Raw genomic sequence first — 14,348 nt, forward strand, 5'->3', positions numbered from 1 at the left:
CCTGTCCGTCAAAATGACTGACAACGAAAAAGTCTAAAGCCACCACTGCTTGGCAGAAAGAAACGATGTGATATTTGGGCCCATTTTCGCTACAATGAGGCGGAGAAAAAAAGCCTCAACAGTTTTCATTGACAAAAAGTAGACTAAAATAATTAGTTTTCTTTGACTAAAATAAGACTAAAATGCTCAGACTTTTAGTCGACTAAATCTTGACTAAAATGTTTACTGTGTTAGTCGACTAAAATAAGACTAAAATGCTCAGACTTTTAGTCGACTAAAACTTGACTAAAGAAAAACAGGATGAAGGTGACTAAATATGACTAAAACTAAAAAGGAAATGTAACACAGGACTAAGACTAAAACTAAATTAAAAAATAGCTGACGAAATTAACACTAACCACAACTAATAAAATATCATTGTGAATGAACACCTAAAAAAAAGAAAAAACATTACAAGCTTTACAGAAACGGCATTTACTGTGTATATGAATTGTATTTTATGTGTGTTTTTTTTTACTACTTTTATAAAAAACAATACAGTTTCAGAGACAAACATGTTGATGTGTGGTGATATGTTACCTGCTGGCATCCTCGTCTTCCTCACTGTCCACGAATGAGCTGGACTCCAGCTCGCTGCTCATTACTGAGGCGCTGTCGTAACCCATGGCCGAGTCCCTCGCAGTGCGCTCTGATTTCGTGTGACCGTTGATTCGAGGGACTGGAGAGAGAGAGAGAGAGAGCAGCAGTGAGTATGACGGGAGGTCACGGTGCTATCGAAGGATCAGATCAGCAAGAGAGAGAGGGAGCAACCAGGAGGAGAGGAAGTGAGAGTGGTGGTACTGGAAACAAATCTGAGCCAAGGACAGAAACATCAACAGTCATTTCATCTTCAATACCTGTGGCTAAAATGTTGGCATTGTTGAAAATATAAGCTACAAAACTAACAGTAGAGTACAAGAAAGGGAATACAGCATCAATAGCTATTGGCTACAGCATAGGGCTGAACTGAATACTTTGTAATGGCATTTTTGCACATCTGCAGATAAAGATTAGGCTACAATAATTAATATATATATATATATATATATATAGAGCTGATAGAGTTATTATATCAAAATGTAATGAATAAAAGATAGATGTAACAATGTCCAAAAATGTTTATCAAATTAGATACTCTGCTTCAATCCATATTTTTTTGTATTTAGTTTTTCAAAAACTAAATGTTTACTTAAAGGTGGGGTAGGTCATTTTGGAGAAACCAGCTCGAGTGCGCTAGAATTTGAAAATACACAACCGAAAAAAATCTGCCACTTCCTTACAGAGCCCCTCCTCCAACACACACGAACGCGCACATGACTAATGAGGGCACGAGATAAATTTGTGCCCCGATGGAAGGCTGACAGGCAGGTAGGCCATCCAGTTACTTTAGCTGGGCCGGCTCAAATGATTGGTCGTGCTTTTTACAGCGCTCCGGCTTCCACAGATGACATATTTTAATAGATTTGTTGTCAAAGCACTTAAGATTTTCATTGCTATCGGGATGTTAAGAGCATTCCATGGAATATAACAAAAACTGTATCTCGAGCCGGTTTCTCAAACTTACCTACCCCACCTTTAAAGTTTAAAGTTTGCTCTCATGCTTGCTGCACAAAAGGAAGGTGTGCATCTGTATTAATGGGTGGAGTAGCGGCAACATAAAGGATGTTTAAATAACCAAATTAAACAAATATATTGTTCTTCAAAGGTGATGACATCCTTAAATATGACAACAAACATTGGAAGTTTATTTTTGAAAACCTCATAGAATGAAAGAAAAAAAAGGCCTTTGGTCCAGCCCTGCTGAAGTAAACTCGTCAAAGTGATTCATACAAAGTTGAAAATTAAATTAAAACAAGCTACTTGGTATTGCCTTACTGCACTTTCAAAATTCCCAGCAGTGCAACTACCCTGCCCATCTCCTTACGTACATTGCCAGCGCCGTGGAGCTGTATCAGGGTGACAGCGGATTCGCTGGAAAGGTCTCACAAGGCGGAGAGACAGAGGGCGTGGCAGCCAGCGCATTCGCCGAGAGCAAGCAAAACATTCCAGCAATGTGAGAGTTCCCATCGCCAGCTCCGCCCGGGTGGTGCTTCTCTGAAAGCCGAGCCACTGCACAGAAGCACTCAATCAGCAGGACATGACATCCACTGTCAGGATTCACAGGACCATATTTCCTCCCACGCACAAAGGACTGAGAGACAAGAAAACAGGAGGGCAGGTTCACCAAGCCAGACTGAAATCTGCTCCGTCTGTGCTAGCCTCTCTCTAAAAGCCCCAGACGCTCTCTGCCCCCCGGCTGGCTGCTCACAGGCTGCACAGCTGATCTACAATAGAGGCCGTGAGCAGGGAAGAATCATAGAGGTGCTCTGTGAAGAATGTTAGGTAAGAAAAGTAGAACAAGTAGAAAAGTAGGTGAGCCTTTTATGTATTACTTTGGGCACACATTAATCGTGACCTTTTCAAAAGTTGTGATTATTGTTTACTTTTTATTAACTTCATAAATCAATATAATGCACTCAGCAGATATGTACAAATATGTAAAGTAAGAACATATAACAAAGTAGTGTGGGTTAACATTACATAAACAACATCAGTCTATAAAAGCTCAAAAACAACAATTCATCCCTGTCCCTACTGAAAAACAAGAGCCTTCATCATTCACTTTCCAATATCCCAATGTAATGATAGAAAATAACCTGCTATAAACTAACCACTCAATCAAATTACATGTATCCTATAACATCATTAAATTCCATATATCATCAACAGCCTTAACACAACAAATCCCCCTCACCACAGCCGACAGCGCCTTTATCCGTCGGACGCACAGAGAAGCCGAGAGTCCGGAGAAAGTGTTGCCTCCTCCCTCGCTCTCACGGCACGCAACTATACAATGACTGCTAATCTGTCTACGACCAATCAGATGATGCTATTCTGCCGGACAGGGATAATAAGGGATTTGAGATGATGTGCTGTCCCATCTCTGCCCCAGGTGAAAACACCATCAGGTTATTAAAAGGCCAAATGCTCTGAGCAGCATTGCTTCACAAACAATTATTTGAGGATGCTTTTGATAAAGGGGGCAGATTCACCAGCTGTTTTTGCGCTCTGTGTTAATACTTTAATACAAGCATAAGTGCTTTGGCTTAGCAATGTTCTCTTTGACCTTAAGTTTGAAACCCCAGCAGCACTGAACAGAATTACACTTAATGCAATGGATATCTTTTTTTTCTTCAGGGTATTAATGTTCTCTTTTACATAATCACCGATCATTCAGGTCTTGTCTCACACAGGTTGAAATGCAGAGCACTTGGCGGCGTTGAAACCGATCACATCCCATAACTCCATCCTACACCTGTTCACCCTCCAAAAATGTTCAACTGCTGAATTATTTATCTACACTCATTCTGAAACAGCAGACAACAAATAAAAAGGGATATGTTTACCAGGGCAGAGCACTTTACCTGATCACTGTCAAACCGCTAGCATTCACCAAGAGAAAACATCCCTTGAAGCGTGTGTATAAGGTAACGGGGGAATTCCTGCTGATGCTGCAGGCTGCGAGGTAAAGAGGTGGAGCAACCGCCTCCTTCTGCAGATCCAGGTCATGTGACTATGACAGCAACCGGGGAGCTAACATAGCTAAATTAAGGAATAATATATGGTGCTGTTTGCTAGATGTATGACCAGGGCTGCATATCACTTTGTTAGTGAGTTACTCAGATGAGTACCAGGAGACAGCGTTTGGCACTCGATAAGTGTTAATAAGTGCAGTCTTCCTCACTGTCCTCCTCAGTGTCTCCTTCACTGTACTCTATTTACACTTCTTGCATGCTAGATGATGAAGATGATGAAGATGCACGTCTCTTTTTAAGCCTCCGATTTGCTTTCTCCAAAACTTGTTGCCAAAACTGTGAAGTCCTTGCATTTCCTGAGGCCAAGTTGAAGGATCAAATACTAAGGAATTATCACATGACTTCAAGTCATATCTGATTTCAGAGGTGGGGAGTAACAAAGTACACTTATTCAAGTACTGTACTTAAGTACAATTTAAGATACTTGTAGTTTACTTGAGTATTTCTATGTTATGCTACTTTGTACTTCTACTCCACTACAATTCAGAGGTAAATAGTGTACTTTTCCTCCACTACTGTACATGTATTTAATACCTTAGTTACTCTACAGATGTGGTGAAAGATGTGAAATATAATCAAGTGTTAAATCAGACTTTACTTCCACCTGGAGTAAATTCATTATACAAAGTCCTTCAGACTAGCTGTACCTTTACCAGCTTTGAGAACACTTTCATGATCAATCATTATAAAACATATATATATTATTCTGAAATGGACCAACCTGCACAACGACTACTTTTACTGTCGCTACTTTCACTATATTTTGATGATAATACTTTTCTAATTTTACTTGAGTAACACTTCTTCCACCTCTGTCTGATTTCAAACTCTTCCATCAACACCCTGAGGAAGTTTGCAACTGTGTGTTTTACTCCACTGTTGTAAATAAAACTGCAGCAGCTTGAACACAGAGCGTGAACGTTGTGATCAGCTGATTGTGCGCAGTGCTCCAGTGTGTGCGCGGGGCACAGAGTGTGCTCAGGGGAGTCCCCACCGCAGCCAGTTGACGTAGTTTTGGTACAATTCTGTTGTTCATACCGACGTTAACCCCGTCTGTGCACACGGCGACCAACTCTGTTGTCCGGTGATCTAAGCCTCTGCCTCCTGTAAGCTTCACAGGTCCGTCGGTTATGTCCTGCGCGGCTCGGCCAGCACCAGTTCAATCACTCATAGAAAGTCAGAAGATTTTTGCAGGGAGCGAAACGAAAGTGGCTGCTTAATGTCTTTGTTTTTTTTGGACATGTCTAATAATTTACTCCACTGAGTGTTGACAAGAAACACGTGTAGACGAAATATGTGTTTTGTTTTGATGACCTATCGCCGGGTACGCAAAGGCGCGTAGTGTGAGAGAGAGAGATCATTAGGTAATGCTTTTCTGTCGTCTGTATGATAGTGTCAGATGTGTGTTGGGGTCAGTCAACAGAGAGGAGGATGGAGGACAGGCGCAAAGTTCATCAAGCTGAAGGTATTTCCGCATCAGCCACAAACAGCAGATGTGCAGTTGGCAGTGAGCAGCAGTGGATCTGACGTGGTGAGCGCCAGCAAAACGGCTTTAGCCAAGTCAAAAACATGACGGCAAGATGCAAAAGTGTGATGCGATGGATTAGTTGATGATCAAGTTGGTGTGTTTCCAGAATCCAAGACAGCTTTTCCTAAAATCTCAATCTGATGCAGTTCTCCGTGATGCTAATGGCATAATGAGTGCTGAATGCGCCAGGAAGCGTGCCGTAAAGGCAGGTGAGACCGAGAGACAACTGGCTATGCTGTGAGGGAAAACAACAGCAGACTACCAGCATCATATGCTGCTGATATATTACTTCCTGCAATAAAAAAAAACGAATTCTGCCAAGATGTTTGTGTGGCAACAACAGGAAGCGGATATCGCACATTATTGCAGGTATGATTATGCTGATAACAGAGCACACCTTTTACTGCAGCACCAGCATACTCTGCCATGTGCAGTCATGTGATGCTGCCTGGCAGGCTTTTGTAAAGGAGAGTAGTTCTTTTGCAGGCGTAGGAAGAAAGCTGCACTTCCAATCAAAACAAATTATTTTGATAAGAAATTGCTGCAATCAAATGTCAAAACAAGCAAGCCGATCACATTTCATTACAGTTCTCGGGATCCTTTCTTTCTAGAATTCATTTTCTACGTAGAAAGTTTATGTTTTATATTCTGTATGAAAATCATAGAGCCTGTATAGGAGGGCAGTCATTCCGTAGGAGCAGGAAGAAAACTGCCCTTCTCTTAAAAAAAGGATTTTGATAGGAAATTGGTGCAATCAAATGTCAAAACAGGCAAGCAGTTCACATTTGATTACAGTTCTCGGGGCTTTCAAAAGCAAGATCCTTAGTATTTCCTTCAAGAATTCCTTTCTCTATGGTATGCATCAATCAAAGCAGAAGCCTTTCCGGTGATATTTCACACAACACTAGAGTTCTTCGACAGGGTATAGTTAGTGAACATGATTGGAGTTTGACTACTTAGTGGAAAATAGCCTCTGACCATAAACCTGAGCCACACAGGAAACAGGAGAAGGACAAGCATTCGGAAAGACAGTGAGCTCCAGATATGTTGACATTCAGTGAAGTTATTACTTTCCTTGCTATGCTGAGAATCTATTCTTGGCCTCACATAGCTGAGGTTCAATACACACCATTTTATCCCTGAGGGCCTTTCTTCATACATGTCGATAGTCTGTCTCATTTGTTTTAAAGACAGTTAGGTGTCGAGTTAAGGTCACTGAAATGTTATAACTCCAAAATGACAAGATAATTGCATTTTTAGGATCCGTCTGTTCTTGGCTGATAATACTCACGCTCAGTCTCTCTCGCTCTCCTACGAGCGCGCTCCCTCTCTCTCTCTCTGCGGTGGCTCAGGAGAGACTCCGTTCCCGTCTCGGTGTCCAGGCCGTCTCGACTGCTCACCGCGTTGGCACTGCAAGACACACGTCGGAAAACTTCAGTCAGATTCATATTAAGGCCCAAAACACACATCCCCTCCCTCACAGAAAGTATTCAAAATGAATGATTTCTAGCCGGCCTGTGACCAAGACTCCTGAACATAACCCCCACACAGTACAGTATACTTCTGCCTGTAACAATATCTGTATGCCTGCCATTCAGCCTCCGGGGAATATGCAACTCATATTATGACTCTGTTTCAAATTCAATCCCTGTGGCCAAAGTAGCAGTTCCATTGTTGCGCGGTATGTGATGTGTTTTTTACTAAGTGTCACTAATGACCAGACACCCTGAGAGGGAGCCACTCAGGGCAATACTGGCAGTAATGAGACCTATTGAAAGCCCAGATGGTGCCTGAAGCATTATTGGGAGAGAGAGAGAGAGAGAGAGAGAGAGAGAGAGAGAGAGAGAGAGAGAGAGAGAGAGAGAGAGAGAGAGAGAGAGAGAGAGAGAGAGAGAGAGAGAGGGGAGAATGACAGATTGTATAAAAAAGCGATTAGTGGTAGCTCAGGTGTGGGCTGAGCAATGAGCTGGCCCGTGTACTTGGGGTCTGGGAGGAGTCTGGGGGTTCTGAAGGGGCTCGAGGGCAGATTGTTATTCTGTCAGTGGGCTGGAGACGCTGTGACCTCAGGCTCCGGGGTTAAGGGACCCACGCAGCAGCTAGGAAACCTGAAGCTGGTGAGAACTCTACTCTCCCCTGTCAGTCTGTCACACACAGTTAGGCATGTACAACACGTACTTTACACCTGCATACAATTTTTACTTTCATGCAGGCGCGCTCATGCATTCATGCACGCTCAAATGGCATATACAAACTGTTTCACGTTCACAGTGTACAAACAGAAAAAGAAAGACACAAACATCATACTGCAGCATTTTTTAAGCAATGTCCTCACACACTTTGGTGGCTCTTTGTGGATGATCAATGCAAATCAAAAACACACGATGAGACAAGATGCTGTGTGCCGTGTTCACTCAGCGGGGTAAAGTGCTCAATGAGGCGTGCGTACACGCTCCTGCTACAGCGGGCTAATGGGTGCACCTGGGCCAGGCTCGACCAGCACAGGTCAGTGCATGTATGCAAATATCCCTGTAGCTTCATAGTTTGGATGCACTCGTGGTGATCGGACAGCGCTGCAAGTATAGATGTGGCGGTGACTGGCTGTCTGTCAGACTGTCAAAGGCTGCAGGGCGGCAGGTCTGCTGATCTGGGGGGGGATTATCCAAGGCGCTAGGCTGCAGCTGTGAACACATGCCACCCCTTTCAACTCCCCCCCACCCAACAGGCCCCTTCTCTGCTGCCAATCGCCACCCCCTCCCTGTGGGGAAATGGAGATGGGTGCTTTTAATGTCCGTTAATCCGGATTACCAGGCAGAAGCACATCAGTTGGGTGCATTCTCCGGCCAAAACACCTATTCTGCGCACTCATCAAATAGAGCCATTCACGCAGACAAACACATGAGATGCATGAATAAAGCACAAGAGAAAATGAAGTGCTAATACTATTCTAGCTATTTACACAGAGAGGTAGAGGGTGCAAGACTTGATTCACTTAAGAAAGAGAGGACGTCTGCTAAAGGAAATTCACCACGCTGTTTCTCTGAGAGAAAGGCCTGCCTGTCTGACTCAAAGGGGAGAAAAGAAAGGGAGAGGGAGGGGGGGGGGAAGGAGGGATATGACGTAGGGCAGTGACCATCAACTGGCGGCCCGCGGGCCACATCCGGCCCACCAGACATTCTCATCCGGCCCGCACAGCAAGGGTGACTGTGGCGTTGGCGGAGTGGTTAGTGCGTTCGCCCCTCACTCATGTCAGCTCGAGTTACACGGATACGAGCCCCACGCTCGTCTAAACACGTTGTTGTGTCCTTGATCAAGACACTACATTCCCAAAGGTGATATATATATATATATATATGTAAAGATGATGATTGCTTTTATAAGAAAAATATGAGGAGAAGTTTATGTTTAATCCATGTATGGTTCGTTCTTATTTTTTTTCGTTGCAAAACCGAATAGGAAAAACTAAAAACCGGTGTTGTTTTTTTGTTTTCTGTTTTAAAACCAAAACGGAAAAACAGAAAACCAAAAGACCGACCTTATTCTGTTTTTAAACCAAAACGGGTTAACTAGAAAGTTACCGGTTCGCCTAGGAGGAAGTGGAGCACACAGGACACAACTGTTTCATTGCAGACTGTTGTGTTTATGTGGGGAAATGGCAGCGCACACATTATTTGAGATATGTGTGCCTGGAAAACAATTTTCTTATATTCTGCAACCGTTTCCCACCAATCAGGACACGGTATTAATAAAAAAAGTTGATTCCTTTCCCTGCCGATCAGGACTGGTTTTCTTACCCCGGATACAGGCTTATAAAAAAATATATATTATTTTTTCAATAAAGTGAACATATTAATCAATTATATATATATATATAAATATATATAATTTATTATGATTTATATATATATAAATCTCTGGCCCCCGAAAGTGTCTCTTGTATTAATTTTGGCCCTTGGACAGTAGGTGACCCCTGACGTAGGGTAAGGGGGCCGACACACTGTATTTTTGCTCCACAAGGGGGCAGTAGTCCTAGTGAAAGCTGGCCGGGAAATATAAACTCATCAGGACAGCTGACAGCAGAACAGCAGGGGGCGGGCCACAGAGGGCAAACCAGAGCTGAGATGTCAAACACTGGATAAAGAGATACACTGAGACATGACAGACTGCATGTTCTCAATATAGAGCCTCAGCCCTATTACTCCAGCGCCATAATGGCAACAACCCTCGCCCCCACTGCCCCCAGCCCTTTTAGCTATATTTAGCTAGCAACTTCTCCTTAGCAAGTGCAGTCATATTCTCTAATCTGCCAGTTTGGAGTCAAAGTCTGGGCTCAGGTAAGAGTCATCAGGCTGTCGAGCAAAATCTCTGTCTCTGAGCTTTCAAGGCACCAATGTGTTTTTGGTCCACATTTGCCTTTATTAGCCGAGCATGGATGAATGCTCTTAGTGAGTGAATACAAAGGGCCTCACTGAGTGCAAGTATTTGCCTGAAGATGTTTACGCCGTGCAGGCTATTTCAAGAATCAGTAGCAGCAGCGACGTACGCATCATGTTTACATCGATGAGCAGACTAACGCCTTACTCCGTGGTTGAGTGGGCGGGAGGGAACATACACAAGTGGAAGAAATACTCGTGCATGTTCCCACACTTGTGTAGTACATACTTCAGGCCATATTCACACACGGTGTATAAACCACCTCCCATACGAGCCTGGGTGGAAAAATCTCTCTGATGAGCTTCCACATTCTGATTAGCACGCGCTGTGAAATAAAAAGGTCACCTAGTGCACAGAATGTTGTGCTTGAATACATCTGCCTGCATTGCCCATGTATGTGTGTGAAATTGTGCATATATGACAGGCAGTAATCAGCATACTTACTGGAAGGAGGGGGGCCGTGAGTCTCCGATGCCCCCTGTCCTCTCCAGAGGAGGGGGCAGCTCTGGATGGCTCTCTGTGCACTGAGACCCTCCATCAGAGTGAGCACTCTCTGCCAGCACCAGCTGAGAGGGAGAAGTTGGAACAAAGGAAAGATTTTTCTTTAGAGACCAGACATATTTTACACTTAGAGAAACACAAACATTGATAAATCTGCTGTTGATTAATAGCAACAATTGGGCATTAGGAAGAACATTTAAAACATCTAAGTTTTAAGTGGAGTATATGTCGTTATTGAGATTTTGAACATTATTTAGGAAGAGGATTTAAATAAGCCTGATTATTTGAGTCTTCTTACACTGTTTATAATTTTGTATCTGTTGTGTTTGTGTATTTTTAAATTGTGAGAACCATAAAGAAATGAAAAATATCACAATAATTATTGACTAAATACCTTGCTATCAATACTGTACGTTTGGGACTTAAATAATTATAAATCATCATCAGTAATGTAAATGTAATGACTAAACGGGTAAAGGCAAATAATGGAACAGGTAGAACAGCATGATGTATTCAGAAAAATACTTTACTGTACTGCAGCCTTTAAAACAGCCCTTACGGTATTAGGATATATCTAGGACACATGTGTCAAACTCAAGTGGGCCAAATCAGGCCCTTGGTGGATTTAATTTCGGCCCACAGGATAATTTGTAATTCCTATTAGATCTGGCCCGCCGGTATATTGCACGCACACCTTCACTCAATGCTGAGGGTTTCCTCAGCTCAGAGCCTGAGCCCAAACAAGTTGATGAACTTGCACCCAAGATGAGATGCCAAGTATCTGGCTTGAACTAGCATCACAGCAGCACACTGAGTTTAATGGATGTTTCCTTCTGCACTTTTGTTCTTGAGACAACAGGGCATGTTTGTTTTTTTCTTTGAGAGGAATTGTTTTTTTGAAGCTGTTGTTGGCCTGTGGAAAAATGTAATCATAAGAAATGACTCTGGAAAAGCTGCAGATAGAGCCATAAGAAATGAATGCAACTGATTATTTAACGTTTAGTGTTGCTTTTATAGGCAATAATGTAAGCTTTGTTAGTTCCAGGTTTAATATGTGCAATAAGTTCATTTCAATACGTTTTGCAATAAACATTGAACCAGTCCGGCTCTCGACTAGTAGATTTTTTTTATTTTGGCCCACTGTGTATTTGAGTCTGACACCCCTGATCTAGGGGGATTTCTAATATCACAATATCAATATTTGATCACTATAAGTTGCCCAGCCCTAGCCCTAAACTGAGGACAAAGAAGATAAAAAACAACCTCAACAGACTTTGCAACACTCAAAGTGAAACACACAGGAAATATGGCAACAAGCACATCTTGTGTACGTGTGAGTAAAGGCGAGATGCGGCAAAGAGGACGAGTAGACTGGTGGCAACGCAAAACAACTTGGGAAACAAACATGGAAGAAAACCTACAAAGGCCACACTGCTTCTACTCAGTTGACAGTCAGTACAAAGGGTGATGTACAATGACCCATAGATACAACTTCTCTCCTTTGATCTGAGCCAGAATAATGACAGCTAAAGCAGGCAGCCGTGGAAGAATAACAACGGCATGGACTATGATTATTCTAAAGCCAGCTTTGGGATTCAAAGGTGTCACTATGGTGTCACCAGCTTCTTAAATGAACCCTGTGGACTACTTCTTATTTTCTCCATTTCAAAGGCTGGTAGTACTGCTCATTTCCCATCACCTTTTGTGTCTGTGTGCTGACGTGGTCTTCAGTTTTACAGTTTTATGAATGAGAGCTTTTCAACATTTGGAAAAATATCTCCATACTTTAGAGATGCACTGATCTGACTTTTGTCTCTCCTGATGCTGATTCCTAATCCCACACCAGTGCCTTCTTTCTCTCCTCAATGCATGAAGCTATCAGGATTATTTTAACTAAGCTAACCTTTAAGAGCCCTACTGAATTAGTGGAAATACTTAATTACAAGATGACATTTATAAATAAAACTGCATTTAATGTGTGGGACATACTGATCCACTTTTACATTACATTACATCTTACTTGTTAGACGCTTTTATCCAAAGCGACTTACATATTCAATACACTTAATACAGTCATTATCAGCTGTTATTAGTCCGCATCGCGGAGCAAACAGAAGCATCAATCTCATTACGCCAATCCTGATTGGCTGGTGATCTTGACGTCATCGTCAGGGAATCCACCCCCTATAAGTAGCTTGCGCTACGTCGCATGCGTCATTCAAAATAAGCACCTCTTCTCGCTTCACCATAGCAAGGAGGGCCGTCTGGTGAGACATCTCACTTCATGTTACTCTGAGTACTGGGGTTACGTAAGTAACCTATAGTTCTCATTCATAACACTCCGTTCGATGTCTCACTATGGGATATTGTAGCTCCCGTATTGCCAGACGAGCTTATCTGGAAATTCACCAACCCAACCAGAACTTAACAGGTGGAGTCCCTACTCAACAAGGTGCCCAGCACTGCTCGGGCCACGCTTGGAGCGGAGACGTCTAGCCTGTAAAAGCGGATAAAAGTGAGTGGCGAAGACCAGCTTGCCGCTGCACAGATGTCTTGGATGGAAACACCCTTGAACAAAGCCCAGGATGTAGCCAGGCCCCGAGTCGAATGAGCACGCAGACCCGAAGGTGCTTGCAAACCCTGACTCGTAAAGGCCAAAGCAATTGCCTCCACAATCCAGTGGGAGAGCCGTTGCTTAGTAACGGGCTTGCCCTTCTGAGGGTTAGCCCAGGACACAAAGAGTTGGTCATTAAGACGAAGCTCTTTTGATCTGTCCATATAGGTGCGTAAAGCACGGACTGGACACAGCAAATCCGGCTGCTGTTCCCCGGAGGAACACAGCGGCGGAGGAAATGCCTCAATGTCAATTGGGGTACATGAACCAACCACCTTAGGTATAAAGGCAGGGTTGGGCTTCAACAACACACTCGTTTGAACTGAGTGCATGAAGGATGTACAGATAGCGCATGAATGTCACTGACTCGCTTGGCGGATGCCAGGGCCAGTAACAGCACTGTCTTGACTGACAAGTGCTTCATGTCAGCTTCTTCAAGGGGTTCAAATGGGGTTAGAGTGAGCCCATCAAAAACCACTGCCAGGTCCCATAAGGGCACCAGCGACCTGGAGACAGGGAGGAGCCTGCGAGCCCCTTTCATAAAACGGCAGACCAAAGGATGTTGGCTAGCCGTCTTTCCCTCAAAGCCCACATGGCATGCAGCAATAGCAGCCAGGTACACTTTGATCGTAGAGAAAGCTCTGTTTATCAATCAAGTCCTGTAGGAATGATAAAATCACCCCGACAGGACATTGAAATGAGACGTGTCCTTCTTGAAGGCACCACTCCTCAAACACCCTCCACTGATGCCCCTTTCACACCAGCGCCTTTTCAGCTCCGGCTCGGAGCTAGAGCCTGAAAAGCGCCGGGTTTTCCTGTTCACACCGGAGCTGCGCCGGCTCTTAGCTCCGGAATCCGCTTCATTTCCAGCTCCAAAAAATTGTCGGTCCAGAGGCAAGAGCTTTGGAGCTAAGAGGTGACGTCGCTTACGTCTCTCTTACGTCGAGGCGTGCAGGAAACTAAACCCACCTCCCATGGCTCGACTGTTATGCCTGCCTACAAGCAGTAGTGCCTATAAACACACTTTATAAAGTCAGGCAACACTAACCAGGCTTCGTGTGATTCTGTTTATTTGTGCCTTACTTTGACCATCCGTTCACTGCTATCGATCATTGTGGAGAGAGGCAGACGTGTTGTTTTGTATTATTGCAGCTATCGGATGCAAGTAGTCAGTTTAGCTTCGGTTGCTATGCCAACATCACCCGTTTTATACCAGAGAAACTTTCATAACAGCGTTGTGATACCAAACAGCGTCAATTCAGACTGACACACATTCACTTAGGCTAAGGGAACTGGGGATATGCATCAGCTGCTTGTGTGAGTCGGACAGTGAACACTTTAGAGCGGCCGCTGCAGTGTGAGCTAACGGGAGAACAAACTCCTGTGGAAGAGCAGCCAATACTGCAGCGGTCGGTAAATGCTGCAGAAACACATTAATAAACAATGAACCACGGCACTCTGGAGAAAAGTATAAGGTTGGAGAAGTCGTTATTCAATTTATTCTGGCTTCGTGTGATTAAAAGCAACACGATCATCGACCCGACGCAGTTGTTGTTGTTGTTGTGAGCTGCCGTAATGGCTGCCGTTGGGGGGCAAATCA

The 14,348-nt window shown here is 43.6% G+C and overlaps 1 protein-coding gene across 2 annotated transcripts in view; it reads right to left on the bottom strand.

Annotated features, from left to right (window-relative positions):
• Positions 1-14,348, bottom strand: part of LOC117449734 (segment polarity protein dishevelled homolog DVL-1-like) — a 35,208-nt gene that overhangs the window by 11,243 nt on the left and 9,617 nt on the right. For both annotated transcript variants that reach the window (XM_034087591.2, XM_034087590.2), the window contains exons 3-5: positions 10,078-10,199; positions 6,494-6,612; positions 580-718 (exon numbers count right to left, since the gene is read on the bottom strand). In XM_034087591.2, coding sequence (XP_033943482.1) covers positions 580-718; positions 6,494-6,612; positions 10,078-10,199 — 380 coding nt within the window. The remainder of the gene's footprint in view (positions 1-579; positions 719-6,493; positions 6,613-10,077; positions 10,200-14,348) is intronic.

The sequence above is a fragment of the Pseudochaenichthys georgianus genome, chromosome 7 (assembly GCF_902827115.2).
Source record: "Pseudochaenichthys georgianus chromosome 7, fPseGeo1.2, whole genome shotgun sequence".
Classification (NCBI taxonomy): Eukaryota; Metazoa; Chordata; class Actinopteri; order Perciformes; family Channichthyidae; genus Pseudochaenichthys; species Pseudochaenichthys georgianus.